Source organism: Ovis aries, chromosome 3, assembly GCF_016772045.2.
Source record: "Ovis aries strain OAR_USU_Benz2616 breed Rambouillet chromosome 3, ARS-UI_Ramb_v3.0, whole genome shotgun sequence".
NCBI classification, from domain to species: domain Eukaryota; kingdom Metazoa; phylum Chordata; class Mammalia; order Artiodactyla; family Bovidae; genus Ovis; species Ovis aries.
The window spans coordinates 58348252-58374350 of NC_056056.1; the positions used below are offsets into that span (position 1 = coordinate 58348252).

Below are 26099 nucleotides of genomic sequence, written 5' to 3' on the forward strand. Positions count from 1 at the left end.
TTTACAGTATGCTTCATTACTCGCCTTTTTTCTCATTGTTCTCCTTTATTACTCCTCATTACGACTGAGGAAACCGAAGCTCAGAGAGCTTAAATAATGTGCTAGCAAGTGTCAGAGACTGGATTCCAGCCAGGGTCTAACACCAGAACCCAGCACTCTTGGCCACTGTGCTGTTGTTGCCATTCCTCTCCAGAACTTTTGCCTCGTATGGTGAGGCACCATTGTTAAAACAAGAGAGTCCTCCTTCCTTCCATCTGGTTCTCCAACCCTATTTCCAGTTAATACTTAACTGAGCATTTAATATGTGCTGACATTTGTGAGCATTACTGCTTGGCTCTTGAGTTAATTCAGAATACAGTTGTAGCTATTAACTATTTTCAAATAAGTGCCTTTAAGAGCATTTATCCATTTATGCACTCCACCAGTCTTATTTATTGAGCATCTGTTCCTGTGCCTGGCTTTAAAAGATGTAACAATGATGTAAGAGCAGGGTCTCTATCCATAGAAGCTTATGTTTCATTGTGAAGAGACTGACAGTAAAAGAAAAAAAAAAGTAACTTAAGGTGTTTGCACAGTGTGTTAGTACAATGGAAGATAGAAACATGGTAATATAAAGTGTAAGGCAGTTATGCTTTGGGACACTGCTTTGGCAAGAGTGATCAGAGATTCTGAGGTGACAGTTGAGCAGATTTGAGGCTAAAGGAGGGGACCAGCCACATGAAAATGTCCAGACCCAGAGGAGAATAGCAAGTACAAAGGTGCAGGCAAGAATGAGCTTTGAACATTTGGAGACCAGGAAAAAAAACCAGTTTAGTTGGAGCACCTTTAACAAATGGAGTGATATGAGGCGAGGGGGTTGGCAGAGACCAGACTGTGTAGAATTCTAGTCGGCAGTGGAGTGACTGATTTATGTTTTATAAAGATTGCTCTGTGGTAGAATTTTAACTTCAGAGAAGAGGCAAAAGGTTCAGGCAAAAATGGGAGGAGGTCAGGCCAGTTAGTATACATGTGATAGTCCAGGGGAAAGATGGTGGTAGGGGTGGCCTGGAAAGAAGTTGATAGATTCCATAAACATTTTGGAAATAGAGGCAGCGTTTTCTGGTTGATTGATACGGGAAATGAGATGGAGGGTTTTCTGGCTCGAGCAGTTCAGTGGATAGCGTAACAAAATAAAAATATCTTGTTTCCTTAATTCATTTTAAAAATGAGGAAACTGAGGCCCAAAGAGGGAAAGTTTGGCTATCCCAGGGATGTCCTTAGACTAGCCAAAGCCTCCCCCCAAAGATCCTTCTGGGAAACACTAAGCTAATATTTAACCAAAACTGGGCTCACATGGTGTAATACATGATCAGATAACTTAGTACCTTGAAATAGCGGAAAGCTGTGCCAGAGCTTTAATTTTTATTAAGTAAATTCTTATTTTTCGGATGTTTTTATTTAACATATACTAGACCATATTTTCAAGGCCATCAAAGTAAATGTCTGCAAAGAAGATTCTCACGTAGGCTACCTGGTTTACATGCTGAATGGTGAAGTTTTAAAAACTGGTTTTAAAAACTCTTACTAAGAGAAGTTCTACATCATATTTTAGGAGTTAGTAACTAGAAGATGACACTTAAAAGATTCTACAAGTTTAGATCTGGTGGTAAGGTGAATGTAAAGGTCATTGAAAGAGATAATGAATGAAAAGGACAAGTGACTTTAAATTTACACACATGCGAAGAGGCTGGTGAAAATGGTCTGTAGATTTCACCTGGTTTAGCCATAGAGTGTTCAGTTGTCTGAAATTGAGTTTAATCTTTTCCTTCTCTTTCCATGATGGGAAGTTTTATTTTTTTGGTAAACTGGGAAGAGGTTGGTCTGTCACTCATATTTTTGTAAAGGTAAAAGTACGCAAAAAGGGAAGGGGACAAGTGTCTTAACTTTGTCCCACAGGCCTGTCATGACTTGATATTTTTTGCAGCTTGGATGACCTTTGTGACTTGATGAGCCACTTACAAGCAAGAACCATGTCCTCAACCTTTATTGCATTGTAAAGGCTTATGTTGGTACCAAGTAGGCTCCACTGCCTGCAAGAGCCCTATGTGGTCTGGTCTCCTGCCAGTCCTCGCAGTAAGTGCGTGGTGGGCACTCAGTAACGCTGAACTGAATGCATGTGAAGCTGCCACCATTTGAAGACAGTCGATAAAAAGCTCACTTCTGTGCATTGCACTAGTCAAGTAGTTGCCACATGGCTGTGTTTTCCTGGTATTCAAAGGTCTGTAAAAGATCCACTTGTGGTCTTTTCTAGGAAGACTCAAGTTTTGTGAAAAGCTGGAGTGACTTATTTGATAGCCCTCAGGTATAAGTCCTTAATTTGTGATTTATTCATTGTTCTCCTGTTCTGTTCTTTTTATTTGGTGGTGGTATTGTGCTTGTTGACTACTAAGCCAAACAGATAAATTTGAATCTTGCAAGCATTTTGTAATTCTGCCACTAGGGGCTTCCTTGTTAACATCTACTTGCTTTGATATCTTTTAGGCCTCTCCCAGTGTGTGTCCTGTACAGTCTGTTCCCACAACAGTTTTTAAGGAGATACTGCTTGGCTGTACTGCAGCTACTCCGCCAAGTAAGGACCCGAGACAGCAGAGCACTCCCCAAGCTGCCAACTCTCCACCGAACCTCGGAGCAAAAATCCCTCAAGGGTGAGTCAGAAGTTAAAGATGTTTAATCTTGCAGCCCACTGGAACAGGTTGCCATTTCCTCCTCCAGGGAATCTTCTCAACCCAGGGATTGAACCTGCATCTCTTACATCTCCTGCATTGGCGGGCGGATTCTGTTACCACTAGTACCACCAGGGAAGCCCATACTGATGTTTAATCATACTAGAGAAGGGTTATTTTAGCCATGGTTCTGTCTGTCTGAGCTGACATTGCTCGAGTGGCAAGATTGACCCTACATTCAGTGTTTAGAGAGAGAGTGTTAGTGAAGTGAAAATTTGATATAACAACCTGCCATTCAGTGTATCTCAGGTTGTCAGGGGAGGTTAGTTTCCAGTTAGTCATATGCCTTCAGAGGTGATACGTGTAGTTGGCATACAGACCTACATACAGCAGGTCACAGAAAAGAAAGGGGTGTGAGGAAAGAGGAGCTTTCTTGACTTTGTATAGAAAGAATGGTCTACTGAAATTCTACAGACAGCTGGAGAATAGATGTCCACTTCCAAGGAAAGGGGAGCCAATTGGCTGTGTGTAGAAGACTGAGATCCATGGGAGTGTGGGGTAGAGGGAGACAGGGTTCCAGTGAATGAGCTTCATCAGCCTGGACCTCAGCTATAGCTGAGAGATGTAGCAGTAGAGAAAATAGTAAGACAAAATTAAGGGAGCAGCAGTTATGATTTACAGTTACTCACTTACAGAAGATAGTGGAATAAGAAATGTGAAATCTAATCAGAAATTTAAAGTGGCCACAGGTTAATGGAGAGATGAGTTGTAAGAGAAGCATCTTTTTTAGGAGGGATGGTGGCCTGTGTAAACAGTAGTAAAGACCTAAGATAGGGCTCCAAAATGGGTAGAAAGGTGGGCTTGGAAGACCACTGTAGTAAATGGGAGAGTGCATGAGCACACCAGTTCACAGGGAGGACAGCAGGCTGCCAGGGAGGGAGCTTAGAGGATAACCACGGAACAGTCAGAAAGAGGGCAGGGTGGGAGGAGGTTGTTTATTCAGAGTAGAAAGAGGGAACAGTAAGAAGTGTGGTGGTACCCAAGCAAAGATGTCTAGTATGAGTGCTTCCCACGTGGCTCAGTGGTAAAGAATCTGCCTGCCAATACAGGAGACTTGGGTTCGATCTCTGCGTTGGGAAGAATCCCTGGAGAAGGGAATGGCAACCCACTCCAGTATTCCTGCCTGGAGAATCCCATGGACAGAGGAGCCTGGTGGGCTACAGTCCATAGGGTCACAAAGAATCAGACACGACTGAGCAACTCAATAACATGAATGCGTCAGTGAGAACTTCTCCAGGATGAGATCCTTTGGTAGAGGCAGGAAAACTAGTATAAGAGGGAAAAAGGACTTTGCATTCTGCTGAGGAAAGAACTTTAGGACAAATTTCAGAGAAACAAAAATTCTTTAAGGATAAACCCCTATTAGGGGTGGAGAGGGTGCCAGATTGTTCTGTGAACAAGCACATCATCAGCTGGCTCTTCTCTTTGCTTTGGGTCCTGATCACTGACCAAACAAGCATGAGATTGTCCAGTGCTAGGCTGGTAACATGTTCATAGACGGAGTTTTATGCTCCTGGTGATTTTGGTTTCATGTGATATTCTGTTTTGAGGGAAAGCTAAAGTTCATTTTGCTATGAGAAATAGAACTAACATGAAGTAGTTAACTATGAGAACACACAGATAGAATTCAGGGTTGTGTTTTTCTTAGTGTCTTAAGATATTTTTGCATAGCCATTGACTGATTACTTTTAACTCCAGCCCACAGAAATCTATCCTGAATTCTCTGATATAAGCAGTTTTCTTTTCTCTTTCATACTGCCTACTTTAGGGAAGCAAGCAATTATTTTTGGAAGGTAGGGAAGAGAGGAAAGAGGCCTAGATGCTAGTTTTCCATATTAATCTTTTTCAGATGTCATAAACAGATTTTACCAGAACTTTCTTCCTGTCTAAATACAAAGCCTGAAATACTGAGAACAAAACCAGATGTTGCCTGCAAAGTAGAGTTGCTCTCTTCAAAGTCCTCTCAGATTGGAACTGGAGACTTACAAACCCTGAGTGAGCCAAAGGGAAGCTGTTCCCAGCTGAAGAGCACTGATGAGGAAAGCAGTGTGGAATCTCTTCCTCCATCATCGACTGACCCTCCTAAGGAGTGCACACCAATAAAGGCAGCTTCTGTGGCAGAATTGGAAATCACCAAGGCTCCTGAACTGCAGAAGCATTTCGAACATGCACCTTCCACGTCTGATGTCCTTTCAAAGAAGCCAGAAGAGAAAGCAGCTGTCAGTAGTAACAGTCCTAATAGTTGCGTAGAAAAAAGGGGAGAACCTTCAACTTTAGGCTGTCAGTCACAGAATATAAAGGCGTCTTCAGCAAAAGTAGATCCTGAAAGCTGCTGTACAAGAAGCAACAATAAATTCCAGAATGGTGAGTGTTTCTGCATATGTTTATTGGTATAAGGTAAGAGATGGTTTTCAGTACATACATTATCTTCTTATCTTATGAGAAAATAACAGGAAAATGACAGTAGGAAAAGTTCAAAGAAGAAAGTAAACCCCCTAAATCTGAGAAATGATTACTGTTCATATTTTGGTGGAATTGGTTCTATGTATATGGAAACGCAGATGAGCTGTGAGACACATGGGTTCGTACCAACAGTTTTACCCAGTGTATTAGTTGTAGATGTCTATCAGCATTTTAAAGGCTTCGAGGATACCCTTATATGCATTTACCGTATGACTTAGGTGGGTCCCAGGTTTTGGTTGTAAGAAAATTTTGAAAAAAAATCTAAAGTGATATGATTGCTTTATCGTCATCCTATAACTGATTTTTCTGTAACATCTGTGTTGGAGAGAAGGAAGTGATTAAAGTTTTATGCTCACACAGGTATAGTTCAGATTTGAAGTTTTTTAAAAAAGGGAATTGCATCACTGCCTCTAGCAAAGAGATTTTTAGTTAAAGAATTTAGCGGCCAGTGCTAACTTAGAACTCCCCTCTTTGCTTAAGGGAAGGTCCTGCTGCACCCGTGATTTATTTTTGTTTGTTTTTAAATTTTTTGGCCACACCACACAGCATGTGGGATCTTAGTTCCCCAACAAGGGATTGAACCCGTGCCCCTTGCAGTGGAAACAGAGTCCCAACCACTGGACTGCCAGGGAAGTCCCTTTGCATGCACAATTTAGAACTCCGTGCTTGTCTTATAGAGAAAATGGTGCATTGTATTTCACGATACTTATAAGTCTGAGGATGCATTTCAGTGATGGGAGTTATTAGAAGCTCTCTTATTAGAATTAACAGAGCTAAATGGCTACAGTATGTCAAAAGATTCAGTTTAAAAATAGATTTGATAGATGTCAACTGAGTATAAAAAAACTTGAAAAACACTTAATAAAAACGCTGTTCATTTGGATAAGTAACAAATGGATAATCAACACTCTAGCTCTTCCTGCAGGGCTCTGAAACTAGAGGGCAGGATGGCTGAATTTGACGGGGGGTCTTCCTGAAGTAGAGTTGGAGGAGTTGGAAAAGAACGTTCTTTGCTGAGTAATTCTTCTAACCCAGCTTCTTCATTCTTGAGGTTTAAGTTGATATAGCTGGTAATTTGCATAAAATTAATTGCATAAGATTATACTGTAACTCGAAGTTATGTAACTCCCCAAGAAAGTGAATATTCATGACCACGTCCCTGTTCTATTTCTTTATTCTCTTTGAGTCACCAACGTTCACATTCAGCTAGTTTTTAAGGCAAATGATTTTAATATTATGTGAAGAAGCAGTAAAAGTTCTAGACCAGTAAACACATTATACATACAGAAGTGAGTTTCAGAGTCCACCTTTGTCTTGCTTAGTATGCTGTGCAACTCTGTTCCAACTAAAATGATTTTGAGGGAAATGAGAGGCCTTGTCACATCCTGTTTTGTGCTGTCTACTGGGACTTCTGGCTGAGGAGTAAGGCAGTGTGATTAGAAGCCTACTGAGATCTCTACTATTTCCACCAGTATTGCTTGTGGATTTGGAAAGACTCCACTGGACACTGCTGCTCCACTGTGACCTTACTTAGCAATTAGGAAACAAAAACAAGCTGGAGTTGAACAGCCACCCTCTTTTCTACTTGGTAGATGCATGGGTTCTCAGAAGTCAGTATTGCTTTCTTTCCCTTGGTTTGGTTCTGAGTTAAGAGTATCATTGATGAGGGATCAACCGTTGCACTACTTAATACAGAGCTAGCTTTAGATAATTCAACTTGCTTATTTCTAGATATTTCCTCTTTTAAGCCCAGGCAAAACAGTTGTTAAGATAATCTCTGGACTCAGCTTGGGAAAACCTGGTCCCATTCAAAGGGTGATGTGTTTTCAGTATCAGGATGGAAGTTTGTTTTCTCTCCTTTCTTAATTTACCTTCTCTTTCACTGAAGAAGAATGTTTAAGGAGTTGAGGCCTGACGGCATCCATTTAGCATTTTAAGGTGTGCTCTAGTCCTGCTTTAAAAGAGAGACGTCAGGACACATCAAAGATGATTTATTAAAGATGCTTATTTTATTTAAAGCCTTCTTTGGTTTGAGGTCTAGTTTCCTTTAAGACTGCTTACCAGCGTCTCCCACCCATCTCTCGACTGGTTCCCCCAAAGTTGTGTTTTTGTTTTTTGTTTGCTTAAGAATCTACTTTCTTTTCTCAGCTCCCTTGGACCCCACGGTAAGGTCTTTTCTGTCGGTTTTATATGAAATACAGTTGTCCTTCAGTATCCAAGAGGGATAGGTTCCAGGACTCCTGCAGATACCAAAAATCTGCAAATACACAAGTCCCCTACTGTCAGCCTTCCCCATCTGACACTGGGGTTCTGCATTTGTAGATGCAACCAGCCACAGATTGTGTAGTGTTTTCTTTTCATTTTTAAAAAAAAATTTTTGTTGTAGATCGGACCCATGCTCCCTGCATTGAAAATGCGGAGTTTTAACCACTGGACCACCAGGGAAGTCCCTGTGTAATATTTTCAATCCATTGTTGGCTGAACCCACAGATAACAGAGGGCTCACTGCTTGCCCCAAGGCTCTTGACTTAGAAATGGATTCTCTTCTGTGTTATTTCCACCAACAGAGTGGTTGCTCTTTAAAATTAGGTCTCTACTTTTTTCTCCCTTTAGAAACTATGTTACCATTTCCATTCAAGTTCTCCAGCTACTAAGTTAAAACTTAAACATGCATTTACTTAGAATCCAAATTCTGTCTTTAGCCAAGGCTCTTAATCTTGAATGAAAAGTATGTGTGAAGGAAATTTAAGATTGTTGGAGGGCCAGGGGTCAGTGCTCTTGGAAGCACTTAGAAAATAACGGAGGGGCCTATGTTATTTGGGTTTTGTTATGTTTGGAATGGTTAGCTTGGCAGAATGCTTTAGAAAGCACATCTTAAGCCAGTCTTTTTTGAGTGTAAAAACTGACAGAATTGATTTCCACATGGTCCTCTATTGAGATAAACCTATCCCTGTGTATTGTTAAGTTTGCAGTGAGTTTGAGTTAAGTGTCTGCTTTGGAGAAGTCTGCCTGCAGTGTTTATCTGTTTTGTTTCTTATTTATTTTTCTAAATTATTTACGTATTTTTACTTATTTTTGGCTTCCTCGGGTCTTAGTTGTCACACATGGGCTCCAGAGCGTGTGGACTCTGTAGTTTGCAGCGTACCGCATAGTTGCCCTGGGGCATGTGGGATTTTAGTTCCCCATGTGGGATTTTAGTTCCCCAAGCAGGGAGCAAACCTGCATCCCTTGCATTGGAAGGTGGATTCCTAACCACTGAACTACCAGAGAAAGCCCCAAAATGTTTATCTTATCGAGGGTTGTGAATACAAGTGTGCATTACCTTGGAATTGTGAGTCTGGGGTTTTACGTTGCCAAATGGATTCACCAAATGAGAAGCATTTTAAAGAGAATAAAACTTCCAATTGTTCTGATAGTTGTCTTCAGCCATTTCCAGAAATTACAGTTGAACCAGTAATTGAGAAGAGTTCTCCCTTTGGGAAATCTGACCTTTCGAGTATTCAGTCAAAGATTGATGTGATTTTTGAAAAAATCTGACATGCCATTTCCTTCATTTTTTTTAGCCCCATCTCGGAAGTCAGTCTTGACAGACCCAGCCAAACTCAAGAAACTGCAGCAGAGTGGCGAGGCCTTTGTCCAGGACGACTCGTGCGTGAACATCGTGGCACAGCTGCCCAAGTGCCGTGAGTGCCGCCTGGACAGCCTGCGCAAGGACAAGGAGCAGCAGAAAGACTCGCCTGTGTTCTGCCGCTTCTTTCACTTCAGGAGGTGAGGCCTGTGGGGAAAAACAGAGGTACTCTGAGCCCTTTAATGTATTTTTCTCCCTCCTCTTCTGTCAACAGTAAGTCTAAAACTGGGAAAAGTTAGAGATGATACTTCTGATCTGTGGGTTTAGGAGTCTAGATCTTATTACATGGTATTTCCTACTCATACTCCTTTTCAGTTTTTTTTTTTTAAGCAAGAAGCTTGAAAATACAAACTTCTGATTTTAGAAATAACAAATACAGAAAAATTCTGAAGGTTCTAAAAAACCACCACACAAATGACTACTGTTAACTTTTCAGCACATCTTAGTGTTTATGTGGTTATAGAATATATTCAAGCATACCTAGTTGTTGTATTATATAAATACTTTGAATCTTAACTTTCTCCAATATGTACTTTCCCAGTACGTAATAGGAACCACTTGATCATGTTGACTTTTTTAAAAAATTATTTATTTTTATTTTTGATTCTACTAGGTCTTCATTGCTGCACGCGGCTTTCTCTAGTCACAGCGAGCGGAAGCTACTCTTTGTTGTGGTGCACGGCTTCTCACTGTGGTGGCCTCTCTTGTTGCAGAGCACAGGCTCTGAGGCTTGAGACTCAGTAGTTGCAGCATGTGGGCTCAGCAGTTGTGACTCATGGGCTTCAGTTGTTCCCAGGCGCCTGGAATCTTCCCAGATGAGAGATCACACCTGCATCCCTGTCATTGGCAGGCAGGTGCTTATCTGCTGTGCCATCAGGGAAATCCGGTCACACTAATTTTTTTCAGGAAATATTTTTGAATAACTATGAAAGAACCCATAATATTGATGTTTGAAAATGGACTTAACCTATTCCCTTGTTGGTATTCAGATTATTGTGTATTTTTTGCCACTAAATACAGAGATGATCATCTGTTGTCCATGTCTCTGATTATTTACTTTGGATGAGACTGGAAGTGTCCTTACTGGGTCAGAAGGTGTGTATTTTAAGGCTTTGATACATGAATTCTGCCACATTGCCCTGGAGGAATATTGCGCCTGCATCCATGCCCCCTGGCAGCTTTTGAGTATTCCTGTCTCTATGCCAGCAGGAAGGAGGTGTATCTTTAAAAAAAATTGTTTCTACTTTTATAGGCAAAAGCTTTCATTTTTGCATTGCTTTTTTAATTTAAAAGTCAAATTTAATTTTCTTCAAATTCTTCCATCCTGAGTGAAGAGAAAGGTAGCCTTCTGGTCTTTTTGATATATAAATGAGCTGTGTTGTTCTGGGTATAGATGAGCTTTTAGATATGATATATTTTCTCAGAAATCTAGCTAGAATTTCAGGCTCACCTAACTCTAATCATAAACAAAAGTATTGCCTTTAATTTCTTCCTATCTCTCCCCATTTAGTTTTATCAAGATTCAAGATTGCTGATGAATTAAATGCACAAGCATTTTAGATCATTTTGTCTGTGGTAGTAACTTTTAGGTTCAAGGTTATTTAATGAACGAGTTATTTTAGATGGTAGGTTGTTTGTCCTGTTCATTCCTGAGTAAATTGCAAAAGCATGACAGTAAAGTGTGTGTAGCATTAGAACTCTGATAAGTGTTAAGAGAAGCCAGTGTGGAACAAACTCACTTCTTTGGTAAAAAGAATGTTATAATTTTAAAAATAGAGCCTTTTTCCCTCTGATGTTTACGGTGATGGTTGATACTGTCATAAGTACCATCAGGTTTGTTTCCCATTGTGTTCTGCAGATGAAATAGGGGAGGGGAGGGTCTTGGTGAAGTTCAGTTGCCATATCCTGTTTACTGTCTCCTCCCCATTTGAAATGTCTTCCAAATTTATTTTTTAGAATTATGACTAGCCTTCATTTGGAATGTCAGTTAAAAACTGTGGGCTCCTAGAAATACGTTTGCATCTGTTAATGCAATTCCCCATGTGCTTCCAGTTCTGGACAAATGACTTTCCTAAGGCACAATTTCATGCATCTCATGGGCTCAAAAAATTTTGGCAACTGCCCAATGACTAGCAAAGAAATTGTGGTCCCTGTATTTTTCTTGCCTTTATGTGAAATAGCGTTTCCTTGACATGCCGTCTGTCACATAATATCTACCTGTTCTTGCAAGGCCAAGCTTAATTAGTGTCTCTTAAAATGATGTCTTCTTAATATTAGCCCCACCAGACTTACAGTCAGCACGTCTTCCTCTGACTGCTATAAGACTCCATGATTGCTATGATAACCTGTCATATCCTGCGTTTATGTCTCCAGCTAGATTGACATATATTGTTGTGTTTAAATAAATCCCAGACTACTACACAACCTAGAAAAAACATGATAGATGTCAAAGATGTATTAGAAAGAGAATGTTGAGAAAATACTCAGCTTTTGGCTCCACCTTCCTAAGTACCAAGGCCCATCTTAGCACTGCCTCTTATTCCAGAAACTTGCATGGTAATCTATAGCTGGAATTCCTAAGGATTCTGAATACCTCATGAATTCATGTGGTTATGGCTTCAGTGATATCTAGGGTTAACCTTCCTCTGCTGAGCATTAATCTTTTAGCAGTAGTTATATTCAGATCTGACCAGGTTATTTATCACCTTCTATTTGTTGTCAGTTTACTTCTGTGACATCTTGTGATTGTTCTTGCTATTAACTTCCACATCAGACAGGTTCAATAGCTGTGCCTGGAGGTGACAGGATTAGATAACTGGTTGGAGTGTAAAGCACACCTCTCCCTTCCAGTCCTTCATGTCTTTTGGGGGAAAATCTTTATACTGATGCTACCACATAGCAAATTGGCTGTAACTAGCCATGGAGATTATAGAAAGCTGGAAGGAAATGGGGTTGATTTACATATTTAAATAAGGTATAAATCACCTTATTTAATCAAGGTGTAAATCAATATTTTATATATGTAACATGCTTTTTTTTTTCCTTTTTTCCTTTCACTTCTTCTAGGTTACAGTTCAACAAACATGGTGTATTGCGAGTAGAAGGCTTCTTAACACCAAACAAGTATGACAGTGAAGCAATTGGCTTGTGGTTGCCTTTGACCAGAAATGTTGTGGGGACTGATTTGGACACAGCAAAGTATATCCTGGCCAACATTGGAGACCACTTCTGTCAAATGGTGATTTCCGAAAAGGAAGCTATGTCAACTATTGAGCCACACAGTAAGAGCATCTCTTAGGGGGTAGGATTTTTGAGTCCAACTTGACTTTCATTCTTAAATGACACCTAAGTCCAAACTGTGTGGGTTTCATTTTCACCTAGAAGTTTAGATGACTTTGGTATACTGAGGTTGCATTTTTTTCCTTGTGACAGATCCTGCTTGTTGATTTAATCAGAGTCAGTTACCTCTCTTTGGAGGTTGTTTAGGTTGTTTACTAAAGGAGTGGATGGAGAAGGAAATGGCAACCCACTCCAGTGTTCTTGCTTGGAGAATCCCAGGGATGGCAGAGCCTGGTGGGCTGCCGTCTATGGGGTTGCACAGAGTCGGACACGACTGAAGCAACTTAGCATATGATGTGATACAATGCAGACATTAAATGCATTACAATGTAGCTATTAAATGCTATAGAACACAATGACATGGAAAAGTATGTGCAACATTGTTTAAATAATAAAGAACTTTGTGGAACTACAAAAAAAAAAAAAGGAGTGGAACTCCTTTTTTGTGAAGAAAGCTAAAGGGAGATGGTGGTGGAATTTGCACAGCATTACAAACAGTATGGGCTTACCTTAAAGGGGTGAGGCAGTCTCACACTTTCTTCCACCATTGTATCTCTCACAAACGGTTGAAAGTAAAAAGTGAAGCCTTTTCATTCCTCTAGTAGGTACCTTTTCAGACTTTGTATAACGATAGATGTTTCAATATAAGCATCTGTACATACCAATGTTAAGAATTTTTATTGTAGGAACCAAAATTGGTTCCAGGAACTAACTGAAGCTAGTCTAAGCACCAAAATAATATATTAGATAAGTTTGATTATTCTTATATCTCAGAGTTCAGGGAATGGAAACTGGGGCATTCCCAGGAGTGGAAGTTCAGCACTAGGTGGGGAGTGGCATTGTGAACTCCATGGGTGGCTGAAGTCCTACTGAATTGAAAAGCAGCTTTAGAGTCACTCTGTTCTGTTGGGCAATAGAGACCCTGATAAGTCAAGAATCATATTAAAGTTTTTTTCCTGTGATCTTACATTTAGGACAAGTGACTCTGGTGTTTCATTTTCAGTAAAGATACGAAAGTTTTTTCTTACATACTTTTAAGTAAAAGAAGATTTAAAGAATTCTTAAGTAACTGATCTACAGGTGGTATATGAGTGATTGGAATGTAAAAACACTTCTTTGAGATATGTTAGTAGCTTCCTGAATCAGCAGGGCTATTGTTAAGTTGTCTGAAAAACGTGGGTTTTAATTTTTTCATTCCAAAAAAAACCACAGTTGTCTTTTTAAGAGCATAATTAAGAAACTTGGTCCTTAAAGATGTATATGTGATTGGTCTTTCCTCCTTGGTTGTCCTGTTCCTCTTCATTTCCTCTGTGACAAGCTGGTCAGTTGGAGAGAGGAACTCTCTGTGAGTGATCCTGAAGGCTGCTACCACAAGGTATTCCTAAAGAGGAGGGTGAGACGGTACCCTCTCCTCCTGAGGTTAGGAAGCAGGTCCCAGCCTTCATACATTTATTCTGTCTTTTCAATGACAGTCATTGAATAGATGGCTAAGAGGTCTAAGACTACTCTCTAATAAAACAGTCTAATCCAGTGATCAATGTGAAGTTCATAAAATCTCGTCTGTAAAATGGCTGAAGTGAAGTGAAGTTGCTCAGTCATGTCCGACTCTTTGCGACCCCATTGGCTGTAGCCTACCAGGCTCCTCCGTCCATGGGATTTTCCAGGCAAGAGTACTGGAGTGGGTTGCCATTTCAAGGTCTATGTATTATGCACTGAACTTTCACATTGTAATGAAATGACAGAAATTCATTCAGCAGTTGGATTAATTTGAAGCAAACTGAAGTTAGTCATGTGTTTTATGGTCAGTCTGAAGAGAAAAATCACCTCTGACTAGATTAGAAAAAGATGTATGTTCTCTTTAGAACACAAATGTGACAGTATTGATCCTGGCTTGTTCAGGAGAGAGAGAGAGACAGTGATCTTCTGATCGAGACATTGGGCTTTTCTGTGACCCAGGAAAATGTCCTCCCTTTGCTCCTACTTCTTGAAGCTTTCTGATGCTGTATTTGGCACTCTTCCGTCGCAGGGAAGGCCCCTCCCTCCAGTTCTCAGAGCTTGGCCACTGGAACAGAAGATGCTGCTTTATAGAAGTCTAGGTTATGCCTCTGTCTGTTGACTATTCGGTTAGTGTGAGTCGGTCCTAGGGGGCCTGCGTCACTCCTGGCTCTAGTAAAATTGAGTTTCTGTCTCTGGTCTGTGAGGGAACCAACTTTGGACTGTTGTGCCTTCGCTAGCTAATGGGCTGCTCCCTCCAGGTTCCCTAAGCACCTGGAGGGTTTTTAATGAGCCGTCTGAGAGGTTTTGGGGCATCTGTGAATAACCAGACACTCTGTGCTGAAGGTTGGGTTTGTGGATTTGAGTGAAATGTTTTTTCTTTGGAGAAAGTGTGGTCCGTGCTGTCTTTATAGTCTCAGAGGGTCTCATGACCCAAAAGGTGAAGAACCACTGCTCTCTGATACCTGTGTCTAAACCCCAACTTGCATAACCAACGCTGCTTTCTTCACTGACTTACTCAGCAGGACTTCCTACGCACCAGCAGTGTGCAGAACTCCTTGGAGAGTGGAGTGGAGGTGGAGATCTGAGCAGGAATTCTGCTTGCATGAAGTTTAGTCTCCTCGTTGCTGTTCTGTTGCTGAGTCATGTCTGACTCTTTGTAACCCCCTGGACTGCAGCACACCAGCCTTCCCTGTCCTTCAGTGTCTCCTGGAGTTTGCTCAGATTCATGTCCGTTGAGTCAGTGATGCTATCTAACCATCTCATCTTCTGCCATCCTCTTCTCATTTTCCCTTCACTCTTTCCCAGCCTCAGAGTCTTTTCCAATGAGTCGGCTTTTTGTATTAGGTGGTCAAAGTAGTAGAGCTTCAGCATCAGTACTTCCAATGAATATTCAGAGTTAATTTCCTTTAGGATTGATTAGTTTGATTTCCTTGCTGTCCAAGGGATCGCAAGAGTCGTCTTCATCACCACAGTTCAAAAGTATCAGTTCTTCGGCCCTCAGCCTCCTTTATGTCCAACTATCACATCCATGCATGACTACTGGAAAAAAACATAGCTTTGACTAGATGGGCCTTTTTTTGGCAAAATGATGTCTCTTTTTTTAATACACTATCTAGGTTTGTCACAGCTTTTCTTCTAAGGAACAGCGTCTTTTAATTTTGTTGCTCCTCAAGGGAGGCAAGATTGCCCTTGACTGTGTGCCATGTACAGAGAGGCCCGAGTCTGGAGTGCAGATACGAGCTGATGGGAATGCTGGAGGAGTCCAGGAGAGCTTCATGCCTGGGCCGGGGGCTTGGGATGGGCTCTGGAGGCTAAGCAGTTACCAGGAGCTCCAGCGAGAGGGGGTCATGGCACAAACTCCCTCTCCCTTCATGTTTTATTTCGGGGGCCCTCTCCTCCCCAAGACTAAGTGGCTTATTGATTTTCGTAGGACAGGTTGCTTGGAAGCGAGCCGTCAAAGGTGTGCGGGAAATGTGTGATGTGTGTGACACCACTATCTTCAACCTGCACTGGGTGTGTCCCAGGTGTGGGTTCGGGGTGTGTGTGGACTGCTATCGGATGAAGAGGAAAAACTGCCAACAAGGTGAGAGCTGACTGCATTTTTCTCCCAGCCCCTTCTACTCTTAAATTAAGCCTCTCACTGATGTGCGGGTGGATGGATTTCTGAAACTTGTGGGGCCGGAGTCCATAAAGAGCAGTGACTACAAATCAGTTCTTTGCAGGTGCTGCCTATAAGACTTTCAATTGGCTGAGATGTGTAAAGAGTCAGATACATGAACCAGAGAACCTCATGCCTACACAGATCATTCCTGGAAAAGGTATTTCACGGGGTGCAGTGATTTTGTTTTGCCTGTGTTTTGATTAGCTCATAGGGGCTGGTAGTTTGGTTTTACTTTGTGTAACATAATTACTTGCTATCTTTATTTTAGTATGTACCATAAATTGTCCAGAAGCGTGTTAAATAATGCCCCCAAAGTTTTTGATTATGGCTTTGTAAATAGTTCTTTAAAAGGAAAGAAAATGGCGCATTTAGGGGAAAGCATACTTAGGATGAAAAGGAAGGAGTGTAAGCACCCTAAAATGCATGCTAAGTCACTTCAGTCCTGTCTGACTCTTTGCAACGCCATGGTCTATAGCCTGCCAGGCTCCTCGGTCCATGGGATTCTCTAGGCAAGAATACTGGAGTGAGTTACCATGCCCTTGTCCAGGGGATCATCCTGACCCAGGGATTGAACCCGCATCTCTTCTGCCTCCTTCATTGGCATGCGGGTTCTTTAGCACTAGCGCCACCTGGGAAGCCCACTCTTAAATGCTGAAACAAGTTATCTTGTTAGAAATACCAGCTTCTGCTTTGTAATGTTGAGGTTGAAAGTACCTAATATTCTTGTTCAGATGTTTGCCTGTGCCCTTTTTTTAGCCCTCTATGATGTTGGAGACATTGTTCATTCTGTAAGAGCAAAATGGGGAATAAAAGCAAATTGTCCCTGTTCAAACAGGCAGTTCAAACTCTTTTCAAAACCAGCCTCAAAGGAAGACATAAAACAGGTATTACTGTTTATGCTGGATTCACCATCCTTGTTAATTGTTGTCTGTCTGTTTTCAATAACCTGAGGATTTCTATAGTATATTAGAAAGGAACATGGGGAGAGCTGTCAGTGGAAAGAAATGGTTCATCTGTTTCATGTGGCACTTTATAGACCCATTCCCAAGGTTTACATTATTTTTGCAGACTTTATTTGTAGTCTCTTTTTAGTAGGATTTTAATTTTCATTCCTTGAAAAAGCAAAACCTTTTCTGTTACAGTCTACTTAATAAATTGCTATCAAATTTGTATAGGTTTTTAAACTTACTATAGTTTTACACAGTTAAAATTTTTCAGATAAGCCTAACATTTTAAAATTACTAAATATATTTTACCTGTAATAAATATATAAAGAATTGAAGAAAATAATACTGAAACAATCCTTTCTGTATCTCTCACTCAATGTAAAAATGTGTACATTTCCTTGGTGCTCACAGGCCTCTTTATGTCCTTCACGTCTGTCATCACGTCTAACCCCTTACTCTTCCTCGCTCCTTGTTTTTAGTAATCAGAAATTATTTTACATTTTTATGAAGCTGTGGTGTGGAAGGCAGCATTGGGAGAAGAGTTTTGATTTTTGGAGTCAGAACTGAATTTGACTTCTTTTTCTGCCGCTCTCTAGTTGCAGAACTCTGGCTCAGATGAACTGATGTGTGTGTGCTTTAGCTTCCTCATCAGTAATAGAGGAATAATAATGCCAGTAAGATACGTGGTGGGCTCTGTCTGTACAGTTTGTTTGTTTGTCGTTTTTGTTGTTGTTCATGTTCGGTTCATGTTTTGAGTTCTTGTTAGGGCTCTTCATCACTTTTTAAAGCTTCCTATTCTACACTAAATCAACAGAGCATTTCCTTTTTCTGCATTTTCCCACATCCTCCTGAATTCACAGCTGTATTTCCTTCACTGCCTCATTTACTTGTTCAGTCACTGGATTTTGAATGCTTACTCATGACACTGGGGTGATGGGAACAAACTGGGCATTTTAAAGAAACATGGTGGATGGAGTGATAGGAATATGAATGAATATGAGATGCTGCTACAATAGTGGGGGGTGTATCTTACATCTTTCACGTCTTACACTTTCTCTAGTAATACTTAAAAGTTAGAAAATTAAAATCTCTTCTACGCAGTTCTGTTCTATTATTGCAAGATTACTGCAACTGTGATGATTTTCAGGGGGCTTTTGGGTGGTTTTGTTGCAGATATTTCTCTCCTACTGGTGAGCAGTTAGGGGAGAAGATAAGAGGAAAATGCAGTTTTCCAGCCTGTGTCAAGTTCTCCCTTTATACTCAACACAGACTTCCTTAACTGGAGAAAAAGCGACTCTTGGTACCATGCTCCCGCAGAATCCCTCAGGGTTGGAGCCAGTGACTGTGGGTGGGGAGGCTGCCTCCAAACCAGCCAGCAGTGTGAAACCTGCCTGTCCGGCCAGCACGTCTCCTTTGAACTGGCTGGCAGACCTAACCAGTGGCAATGTCAACAAGGAGAACAAGGGTGAGTGTTTCCTGCCTTCCAGAACTTTGGTCTGTTCCCAGAGGGACTTGGCAACCTCAGTTACTGAGGAACAGGGTGGGCTGAGACTTGTTAGTTTCAATAGTAATTTTTTCCTTTCTATCTCTACCCTGTATATATTTCCTATTCTGTCTAAATGGGAACACTCTGTCTTCAGCTTTATTTTTCTCATCTGTGCTATTATCTCAGGATGCTTGATTATAGTATAAAGAGCATGGGTTTGGAAATCAGGTATTTAGAATTTGGGTGATTCTGCTTTCTGGCTGTTTTACAAGAAAGAAAAATTGCAGATCAGTTTCTTTCACGCAGAGATATTAAACATCTCAGTGAATAGAATTCAGCACAATAAATAAAGGACTTAACACGGGGTGATCCAGCAGGGCTTGAGAAGTGCAGCTGCAGTTTTAACATTAAGAAAGTGGGAAAAAGTCATGTGAGGAGATAAAGAAAAAGAGTAAAATCCAAAACCTGCTTATAATTAAGACAAAAAAACTTAGGAACAGAAGGGAATATCCTTAATGTAATGAGTTTCTACAATAAAGTTGACAGCAAGCATGTCAAATTATTACTGAATTTTTTAATCAGTTGAATAATTTTTAAGCTATTCCCTCTGTGTTCAGGCATGAAATGAGGATTCCTGTCTTCAGTCTTTCATTAAACATTGTACTGGAAGTCCTGGCTATTGCAGTGAAGTGAACAAAAAGATGTTAGGATTGGAAAGAAAGAGATAAAACTGTTGATATTTGTGAACAATCTAATTACGCATGTGAAATTCTAAGAGAATCTGTATTTATAAATACTATCAAGGTTGATAATTACAATGTTATTTACAAAAATCAGTTGTATTTTACCAGGAACAAATAAAAGTACAGTTTACCATAGTATCACTTTGGGTATTGAATGTTTATATATGTATACTATATATGTATATATATATACACACATATATATATGTGATAGCAGTTGGAAATCCTTATCAAAATCAGCAATATTATTAGTATTTATCCTCTTAAGTTTCCTGGTTCCATAGTAATTCTGTTAATAGAAGACTAGTAAGGGCTCTGCCTTTCAGAATGCTTTTCCATCTGGATGTTTTTGGTTTCCTTTTTAGAAAAGCAACCAGTGATGCCAATTTTAAAGAATGAAATCAAATGCCTTCCGCCCCTCCCCCCCTTGAGCAAATCCAGCACAGTCCTCCACACCTTTAACAGCACAATTTTGACACCTGTGAGCAACAACAATTCAGGTTTTCTCCGAAATCTCTTGAATTCCTCTACAGGAAAGGTATGTATTTGTCTTATTGTTTATACTCTCCTCCGCCCCCCGCCCCCCTCAATAAAGATGAACAGAGTCAGAGTAGAAGATAGTAGAGAAACTAAAATAGAAAGTAGAAGGAAGGATGTGAGCCCATGGCTTTCTTCCTTCATGGATGCAAAGGCTGTGTCATTGGCAGATGGGCTTCACGGCTTCTGATTCGTGGCTGATGGGCTTTGGGGTACACTGACGGGCTGATTCTAATTCTTGGCTGATGGGTGCACTTTTTCATGTACCACATCTGAGAGTTGTGATACCAGGTAGAGCAAGACGACTTGCCTCTGTTAGAGTTCTGGCCTGGGTTCTTCCCTGGGTATGTAACATGTACTCATCCTACTGTTTGAGGAATATAGGGTTTATTGATGGTAGGGAATGACGTATTTAAGACTTAGGTTCTTTTTCAAATTCAGACAGAAAATGGGCTCAAGAATACACCAAAAATCCTTGATGACATCTTTGCCTCTTTGGTACAAAATAAGACCTGCTCTGATTTACCAAAGAGGCCCCAAGGACTGACCATCAAGCCCAGCATTCTGGGCTTTGACACTCCCCACTACTGGCTGTGTGATAACCGTCTGCTCTGCCTGCAAGATCCCAACAACAAGAGCAACTGGAATGTGTTCAGGGAGTGCTGGAAACAAGGGCAGGTAAGGGGCCTTTTGCCCAGCCCCACCACATCCCCTTCCCAGTGCCTTTGGTAGACTTCTGACAACCTCACCCCACAGCCCCTCCCCTCCCCCCTTCCTGGATTTTAAGTGCTATATACTTTATCTCTTTTTTTCTGTACTTTATTATGTAGGGTGAATACAATAAGAGTGTGGCTCTGAGTCTTATTTCTTACCACAAACATTCCTGAGCTATATTCTCTGATGAGGTTTTGGTTTTGATTGCTTCCAACCAGACATCTTTGGATTTTTTATTTTATTTTATTGCTTTTGACTGTGATGGGTCTTCATTGCTGCACACAGGTTTTCTCTCAGTGCAGAGGTGGAGGCTACTCTTTGATGTTGTGTGCAGGCTTCTCATTGCAGTGGCTTCTCTTGTTGCAGAGTACAGGCTTCAGTATTGTAGTGCTCCGACTTGGTAGTTGTGGCACACAGGCTTTGTGGCTCCACAGCATGTGGGATCTTCCCAGACCAGGGATCGAACCCATGTCCTCTGCATTGCACAGCAGATTCTTAACCACTGGACCACCAAAGCCCCATCTTTGGAATTTTGATGAGTGCTCTCTGGGCTCAGTGATTCTTGTGCGATAAATGTCAGTTGGAGAATTGGATGTATGACTGAGGCTAATGAAGTTTGTGGGATTAGACAAAATAGCATAAAAATCAGGCGTCCCTCTTCCATGAATTATAACCTTATGCTGAAGACAGTTTTAGGTGGCCCTGAGCCATGTAGTCTGGAACTGGTGTGTAGTCTCTCAGGCGGGAGCCTGCTTTAAAGGGCAGTGATGTTCCATCTTAAGTTTTGGTTGATAGTTTAGGCGATGATACTTGGCTTTGTGGACCTGCTTCTTTGCTTTCTTGTTTTGGTTTATGTTTTCTGGATCTCTGTCTTCTCTTCCGGACCAAACAGAATCCTCGCTAAAGGAATAGTTTGCTCTTAGACAAGGCCAGGATTTGGGAATTGCCAAATAGAAAAATGTATGTATTTAACAACAAAATTTTTTTCAGTCCTGTTTACTAACACAATTCTGTCATGATGACAATGACAGACTGAATGCAGTCCACTGACATGTTTTGTTTGGATTACATAATGACTTGCTTGACTTTTTGTTTATTTTAGGTAACTTTTATTGGAGTTTAGTTGCTCTCCATTGTTGTGTTAGTTTCTACTGTACTAACACAGAGTGAATCAGCTATAATGCTCCTGTTTTAGTCTCTTAGTCATGTTCGACTCTTTGTGACCCCATGGACTGTAGCCCGCCAGGCTCCTCTGTCCATAAGCATTTGTTAGGCAAGGATACTGGAGTGGGTTGCTGTTTCCTTTTCCAGGGGATCTTCCCTACCCAGGGATCAAACCCAGATCTCCTGCATTGCAGACAGATCCTTTGCCACTGAGCCATCGGGATAGCCATATAAATATATCCCCACTTTTTTAGATTTCCTTCCCATTTAGGTCACCACAGAGCACTGAAAAGGGTTCCCTTGAGCTGTACAGTAGGTCTTGTTTCATTTTTTGAGGATTACATAATGGTTTTTAAAAGTTGAACTTGTTGCTAATATTTGAGTCAGGCTATTTCACACGAAAATGAGGACTTCTGGCCTATCTTCGGTAACCAAAAGACTGGGCGATCTCAGGGTCATGTTCCTGGCTGATTAACAAGAGGCTGCAGGCCAGTGGCAACACCTGCCTCAGACGGGGCACTCTCGCTGCCTTTGTCTCTCCTGCGTGTCCCTGGCCCTAAGCCGTGGCATTGCTGTTCTGTGAGTCGTGGGATCTGAGTCAGAAGGTGTGAACCTTCCTTTTCAAAGCTTGCTAGTTAATTTGAGAGCAAGGGGTGGATGTAGCAGGTAAGCGAAGACACGAAATGCTGCGGGAACACAGAGGACTATGATGTCATTATGGGAGCTGAGCCTAAGGACCAGCCTCAGAGGAAAAAATCAGCAGCTGTTTGAGGAGGGGTGGCCTCGGAAGAGGGGACAGGGTTGGGGGAGTTCAAACCGAAGTCTTCATTCTCCTCTCCTAGCCAGTGATGGTGTCAGGAGTGCACCACAAGCTGAACACTGAACTCTGGAAACCGGAGTCCTTCAGGAGGGAGTTTGGAAACCAGGAAGTCGATCTTGTTAACTGCAGAACCAATGAAATCATCACAGGAGCCACAGTAGGAGATTTCTGGGATGGCTTTGAAGATGTTCCAAGTACGTATTACAGACCCTTTAAGGGGCTGAGGGTGTGAAGGGGGGTTGCAGGGGACACAGGAGCAGCAGGAGCTGGCTGTCCTTCAGTGGGAGCAGCGCATTTTCTGTGAGTCTGGAGTTTAAAATTCCTGTCTTAACCTCCTCCTCCCTTTCTTTTTACAAATTCTGTGCATTTGAACAGAGGCAGGTTCTCTTGGTGGTTCCTTTGAGAGAGAGATTTCAGTCACCTTTCTTCAGGTCACTCCGTGTCTGTCCTGTGACAGACATGTGCCCAGTGGCGGGGGTGGGGAACATAGAGCTGGGGCTTGTGCCTCCAGGGCGGTGGCTTTATGTGGCTTTGCCCTTTCACTAGAAGATTATCAGTATGTTTAACAAGACAGACTGAGCTGAAAGTGCCAGAGAATGAATCCTTTTCACACAGCTGAGCCTGGTTACTGCCTCCTCACTTGGTCAGGGGGCCGTGTATCTGGTGCTGAGGCTGGGTGCTTTATGTGACTGGCCAGTCAGTAACGTGTTTACAAGCGCTCTGTGAGCCCCAGCACCTGTTGTCAGGCTCCCGCCCCCTGAGAGGGCTTGGCCAGTTAGTTCTGTAGACTCTCAATTCAACTTTGCTCATTTCTCATTCTTTTAAGGCATACCTTCACCTTGTAATCTCTTGCTTCCTTTTCGTCTGTTACTCACATGTACAGGTTATGGCCCACACTTTGAACAAACTTTATAACCAGGTATAGCTGACTTTAAGTGGAGTGTAATGGAGGTTTCCACACATGAAGGTTAAGGTGGAGTTTCAGACGTCAGATGCTTACCTGGGAATCAAAGTCTATGAAATGAAAGAGGAGGCAGGTGCAGTGTAGTTTAGTGAAGCCTTGGCACACCTGACAGGGAGCTCTGGGGCAAGCGTTGCCCCTTAAGTGAGGAAGAGTCAGGGCCTGTATCCCTTCACCTCCCTCGGGCCATGGGAAGGGCGAGACCTGGCAGGGCAGCTCTCTGCAGCTGAGGCTGACCACAAAGCTGTGAGGGCAGCAGGTCCTTTGAAAGGGAATCTTGTCATTCAGTTGCTCAGTCATGTCCGACTTTTGTGACCCCATGGACTGCAGCGTGCCAGGCCCTTCTGTCTTCTGCTGTCTTCCCTGAGTTTTCTCAAACTCAAGTCCATTGAGTCAGTAATGCTGTCCAACTGTCTCATCCTCTGTTGACCCCTTCTCCTCCCGCCCTCAGTCTTTCCTGTATCAGGGTCTTTTCTAGTGAGTTGACTCTTCACAACAGGTGGCCAAAGTATTGGAACTTCAGTATCAGTCTTTCCAGTGAATATTCAAGGTTGGTTCCCTTCAGGATTGACTGGTTTGATCTTGCAGTCCAAGGGACTCTCAAGAGTCTTCTCCCAACACCACAGTTCAAGAGCATCAATTCTTTGGTGCTCAGCTTTCTTTGTGGTCCAACTCTCACATTCCTATATGACTACTTGAGAAACCATAGCTTTGACTGGAGGAATCTTTGTCAGAAAAAGGGGATATAGAGGCACACATACCACAGTGCGTTCCAGTTAGGCCTGGGTTCAGATCCTGACTCTTGATATGTACTTGCTGTGTATGTGAACTTGCTTATTTCATTTTTCTAGGGCTCACACACTTCCTCATGCCTGCAGATGGTTAAGGCAGCCCAAAGTCCATGGCAGCCTGCCTTTTCCATATTGATCATTCTTCTGGCCAGACCCCAGCACACCACCCACACTGAAATGTCATTGATGTTCTGAGCAAACACTGTATCCTGTATTTTCCTGTGTCTGTTGTGCACCTGTTTAAGCTAGATTATGGGACAGTACTTGGTTGACCATCAAACACTTGTATACAAACATTAGTCCTCAGGAAGATAGGCTTTGAAGTCAAACCTGGGTTCCAGTTTCAGTTCTTACTGCTTAATAGCTGGATGACTTCAGTCATCTTTCAGTCAACTGACCTCAGTCAATTTCCTCATCCAAAAGTAGGAATGTTATGTACTGCCAGAAGTCACTGGGATATTGGATTCAGTTGTAAGAACTAAATGGATTTAAAACACTCAGCAGAGACTAGAACACAGTAAGAGGTGTGAAATAATAGTTATCATTGCTGTTAATCATAATGAGTCATGGCTATAAACCGTAATTTCAGCATATCTTTTTCAATTAGAGGTTCTTGGTTCCTTGACATGACCTGCAATGGTTAATTGTCTATTATAGGAAAATAGTCTGACTAAACCCTCTATATATCATCCAGAAAATGGGCGGGGGGGTGGCTGCAGGGTGAGGAAAGTGGGCCCACTGTCTCTGGACAGAACATCAGGTTGTTTCAGTCTCTCTGAGCAAAATAAGTCATTTCTGTTTCATGCTGGCCCTAGAAAACTGGGGTTTCTAGACATCTGTGACCTTTGATTGTTAAAGTGCTATGCTGTTTGTTATTTGGGAAACTGCTTGCTTCTTCTGGAATACTGTATAGGAGGAGACTGGATCTATCAAAACACTACCTATGTAACATGGACAAAAGGGAGCAGCTAAAATCTCAAAGAAGCAGTTTGAGACAGGGCTCTCAAAGAGAATCCAGAGAAGACAGGGCTCTAAGACAAATTACTCAGTGATCTTTATTTTACTATCTCTTGGTGGGTATAATGGATTTCTTGACACTGAATAAATAAAATGGTTGGTCATTTGCAGGATGTGAATGTTAAAGTTAATATTTGTATATCAGAAGAGAGGTGAAAGGCAAAGGAGAAAAGGAAAGATATATCCATCTGAATGCACAGTTCCAACGACTAGCAAGGAAAGAAAGATAAGAAAGCCTTCCTAAGTGATCAGTGCAAAGAAATAGAGGAAAATAATAGAATGGGACAGACTGGAGATCTCTTTAAGAAAATTAGAGATACCAAGGAACCATTTCATGCAAAGATGGGCACAATAAAGGATAGAATGGAACAGAAGCAGAAAATATTAAGAAGAGGTGGCAAGAATACACAGAAATACTCTACAAAAAAGATCTTAATGACCCGGATAACCACAATGGAGCGATCACTCACCAAGAGCCAGACATCCTGGAGTGCAAAGTCAAGTGGGCCTTAGGAAGTATCACTATGAACAAAGCTAGTGGAGGTGATGGAATTCCAGCTGAGCTATTTCAAATCCTAAAAGATGATGCTGTGAAAGCACTGCACTCAATATGCCAGCAAATTTGGAAAACTCAGCAGTGGCCACAGGGCTGGAAAACAGGTCAGTTTTCATTCCAAACCCAAAGAAAGGCAATGCCAAAGAATGCTCAAACTATTGCACAATTGTGCTTCTCTCACATGCAAACAGTAATGCTCAAAATTCTCCAAGCCAGGCTTCAACAGTATGTGAACTGAGAACTTCCAGATGTTCAAGCTGGATTTATAAAAGGCAGAGGAACCAGAGATCAAATTGCCAACATCTGCTGGATCATAGAAAAAGCAAGAGAATTATAGAAAAACATCTACTTCATTGACTATGCTAAAGCTTTTGACTGTGTGGATCACAACAAACTGTGGAAAATTCTGAAAGAGATGGGAATATCAGACCACCTGACCTGCCTCTGGAGAAACCTATATGCAGGTCAGGAAGCAACAGTTAGAACTGGACGTGGAACAACAGACTGGTTCCA

General features: G+C 41.6%; 1 protein-coding gene across 7 annotated transcripts in view; it reads left to right on the plus strand.

Moving 5' to 3' along the window:
* The window catches only part of KDM3A (lysine demethylase 3A), a 56467-nt gene that overhangs the window by 20981 nt on the left and 9387 nt on the right, over nt 1-26099 (plus strand). For all 7 annotated transcript variants that reach the window (XM_060412110.1, XM_027966749.3, XM_060412113.1 and 4 more), the window contains exons 9-19: nt 2521-2684; nt 4612-5126; nt 8789-8993; nt 11920-12134; nt 15620-15772; nt 15912-16007; nt 16607-16734; nt 18067-18262; nt 19392-19564; nt 20005-20241; nt 22284-22455. In XM_060412110.1, coding sequence (XP_060268093.1) covers nt 2521-2684; nt 4612-5126; nt 8789-8993; nt 11920-12134; nt 15620-15772; nt 15912-16007; nt 16607-16734; nt 18067-18262; nt 19392-19564; nt 20005-20241; nt 22284-22455 — 2254 coding nt within the window. The remainder of the gene's footprint in view (nt 1-2520; nt 2685-4611; nt 5127-8788; nt 8994-11919; nt 12135-15619; nt 15773-15911; nt 16008-16606; nt 16735-18066; nt 18263-19391; nt 19565-20004; nt 20242-22283; nt 22456-26099) is intronic.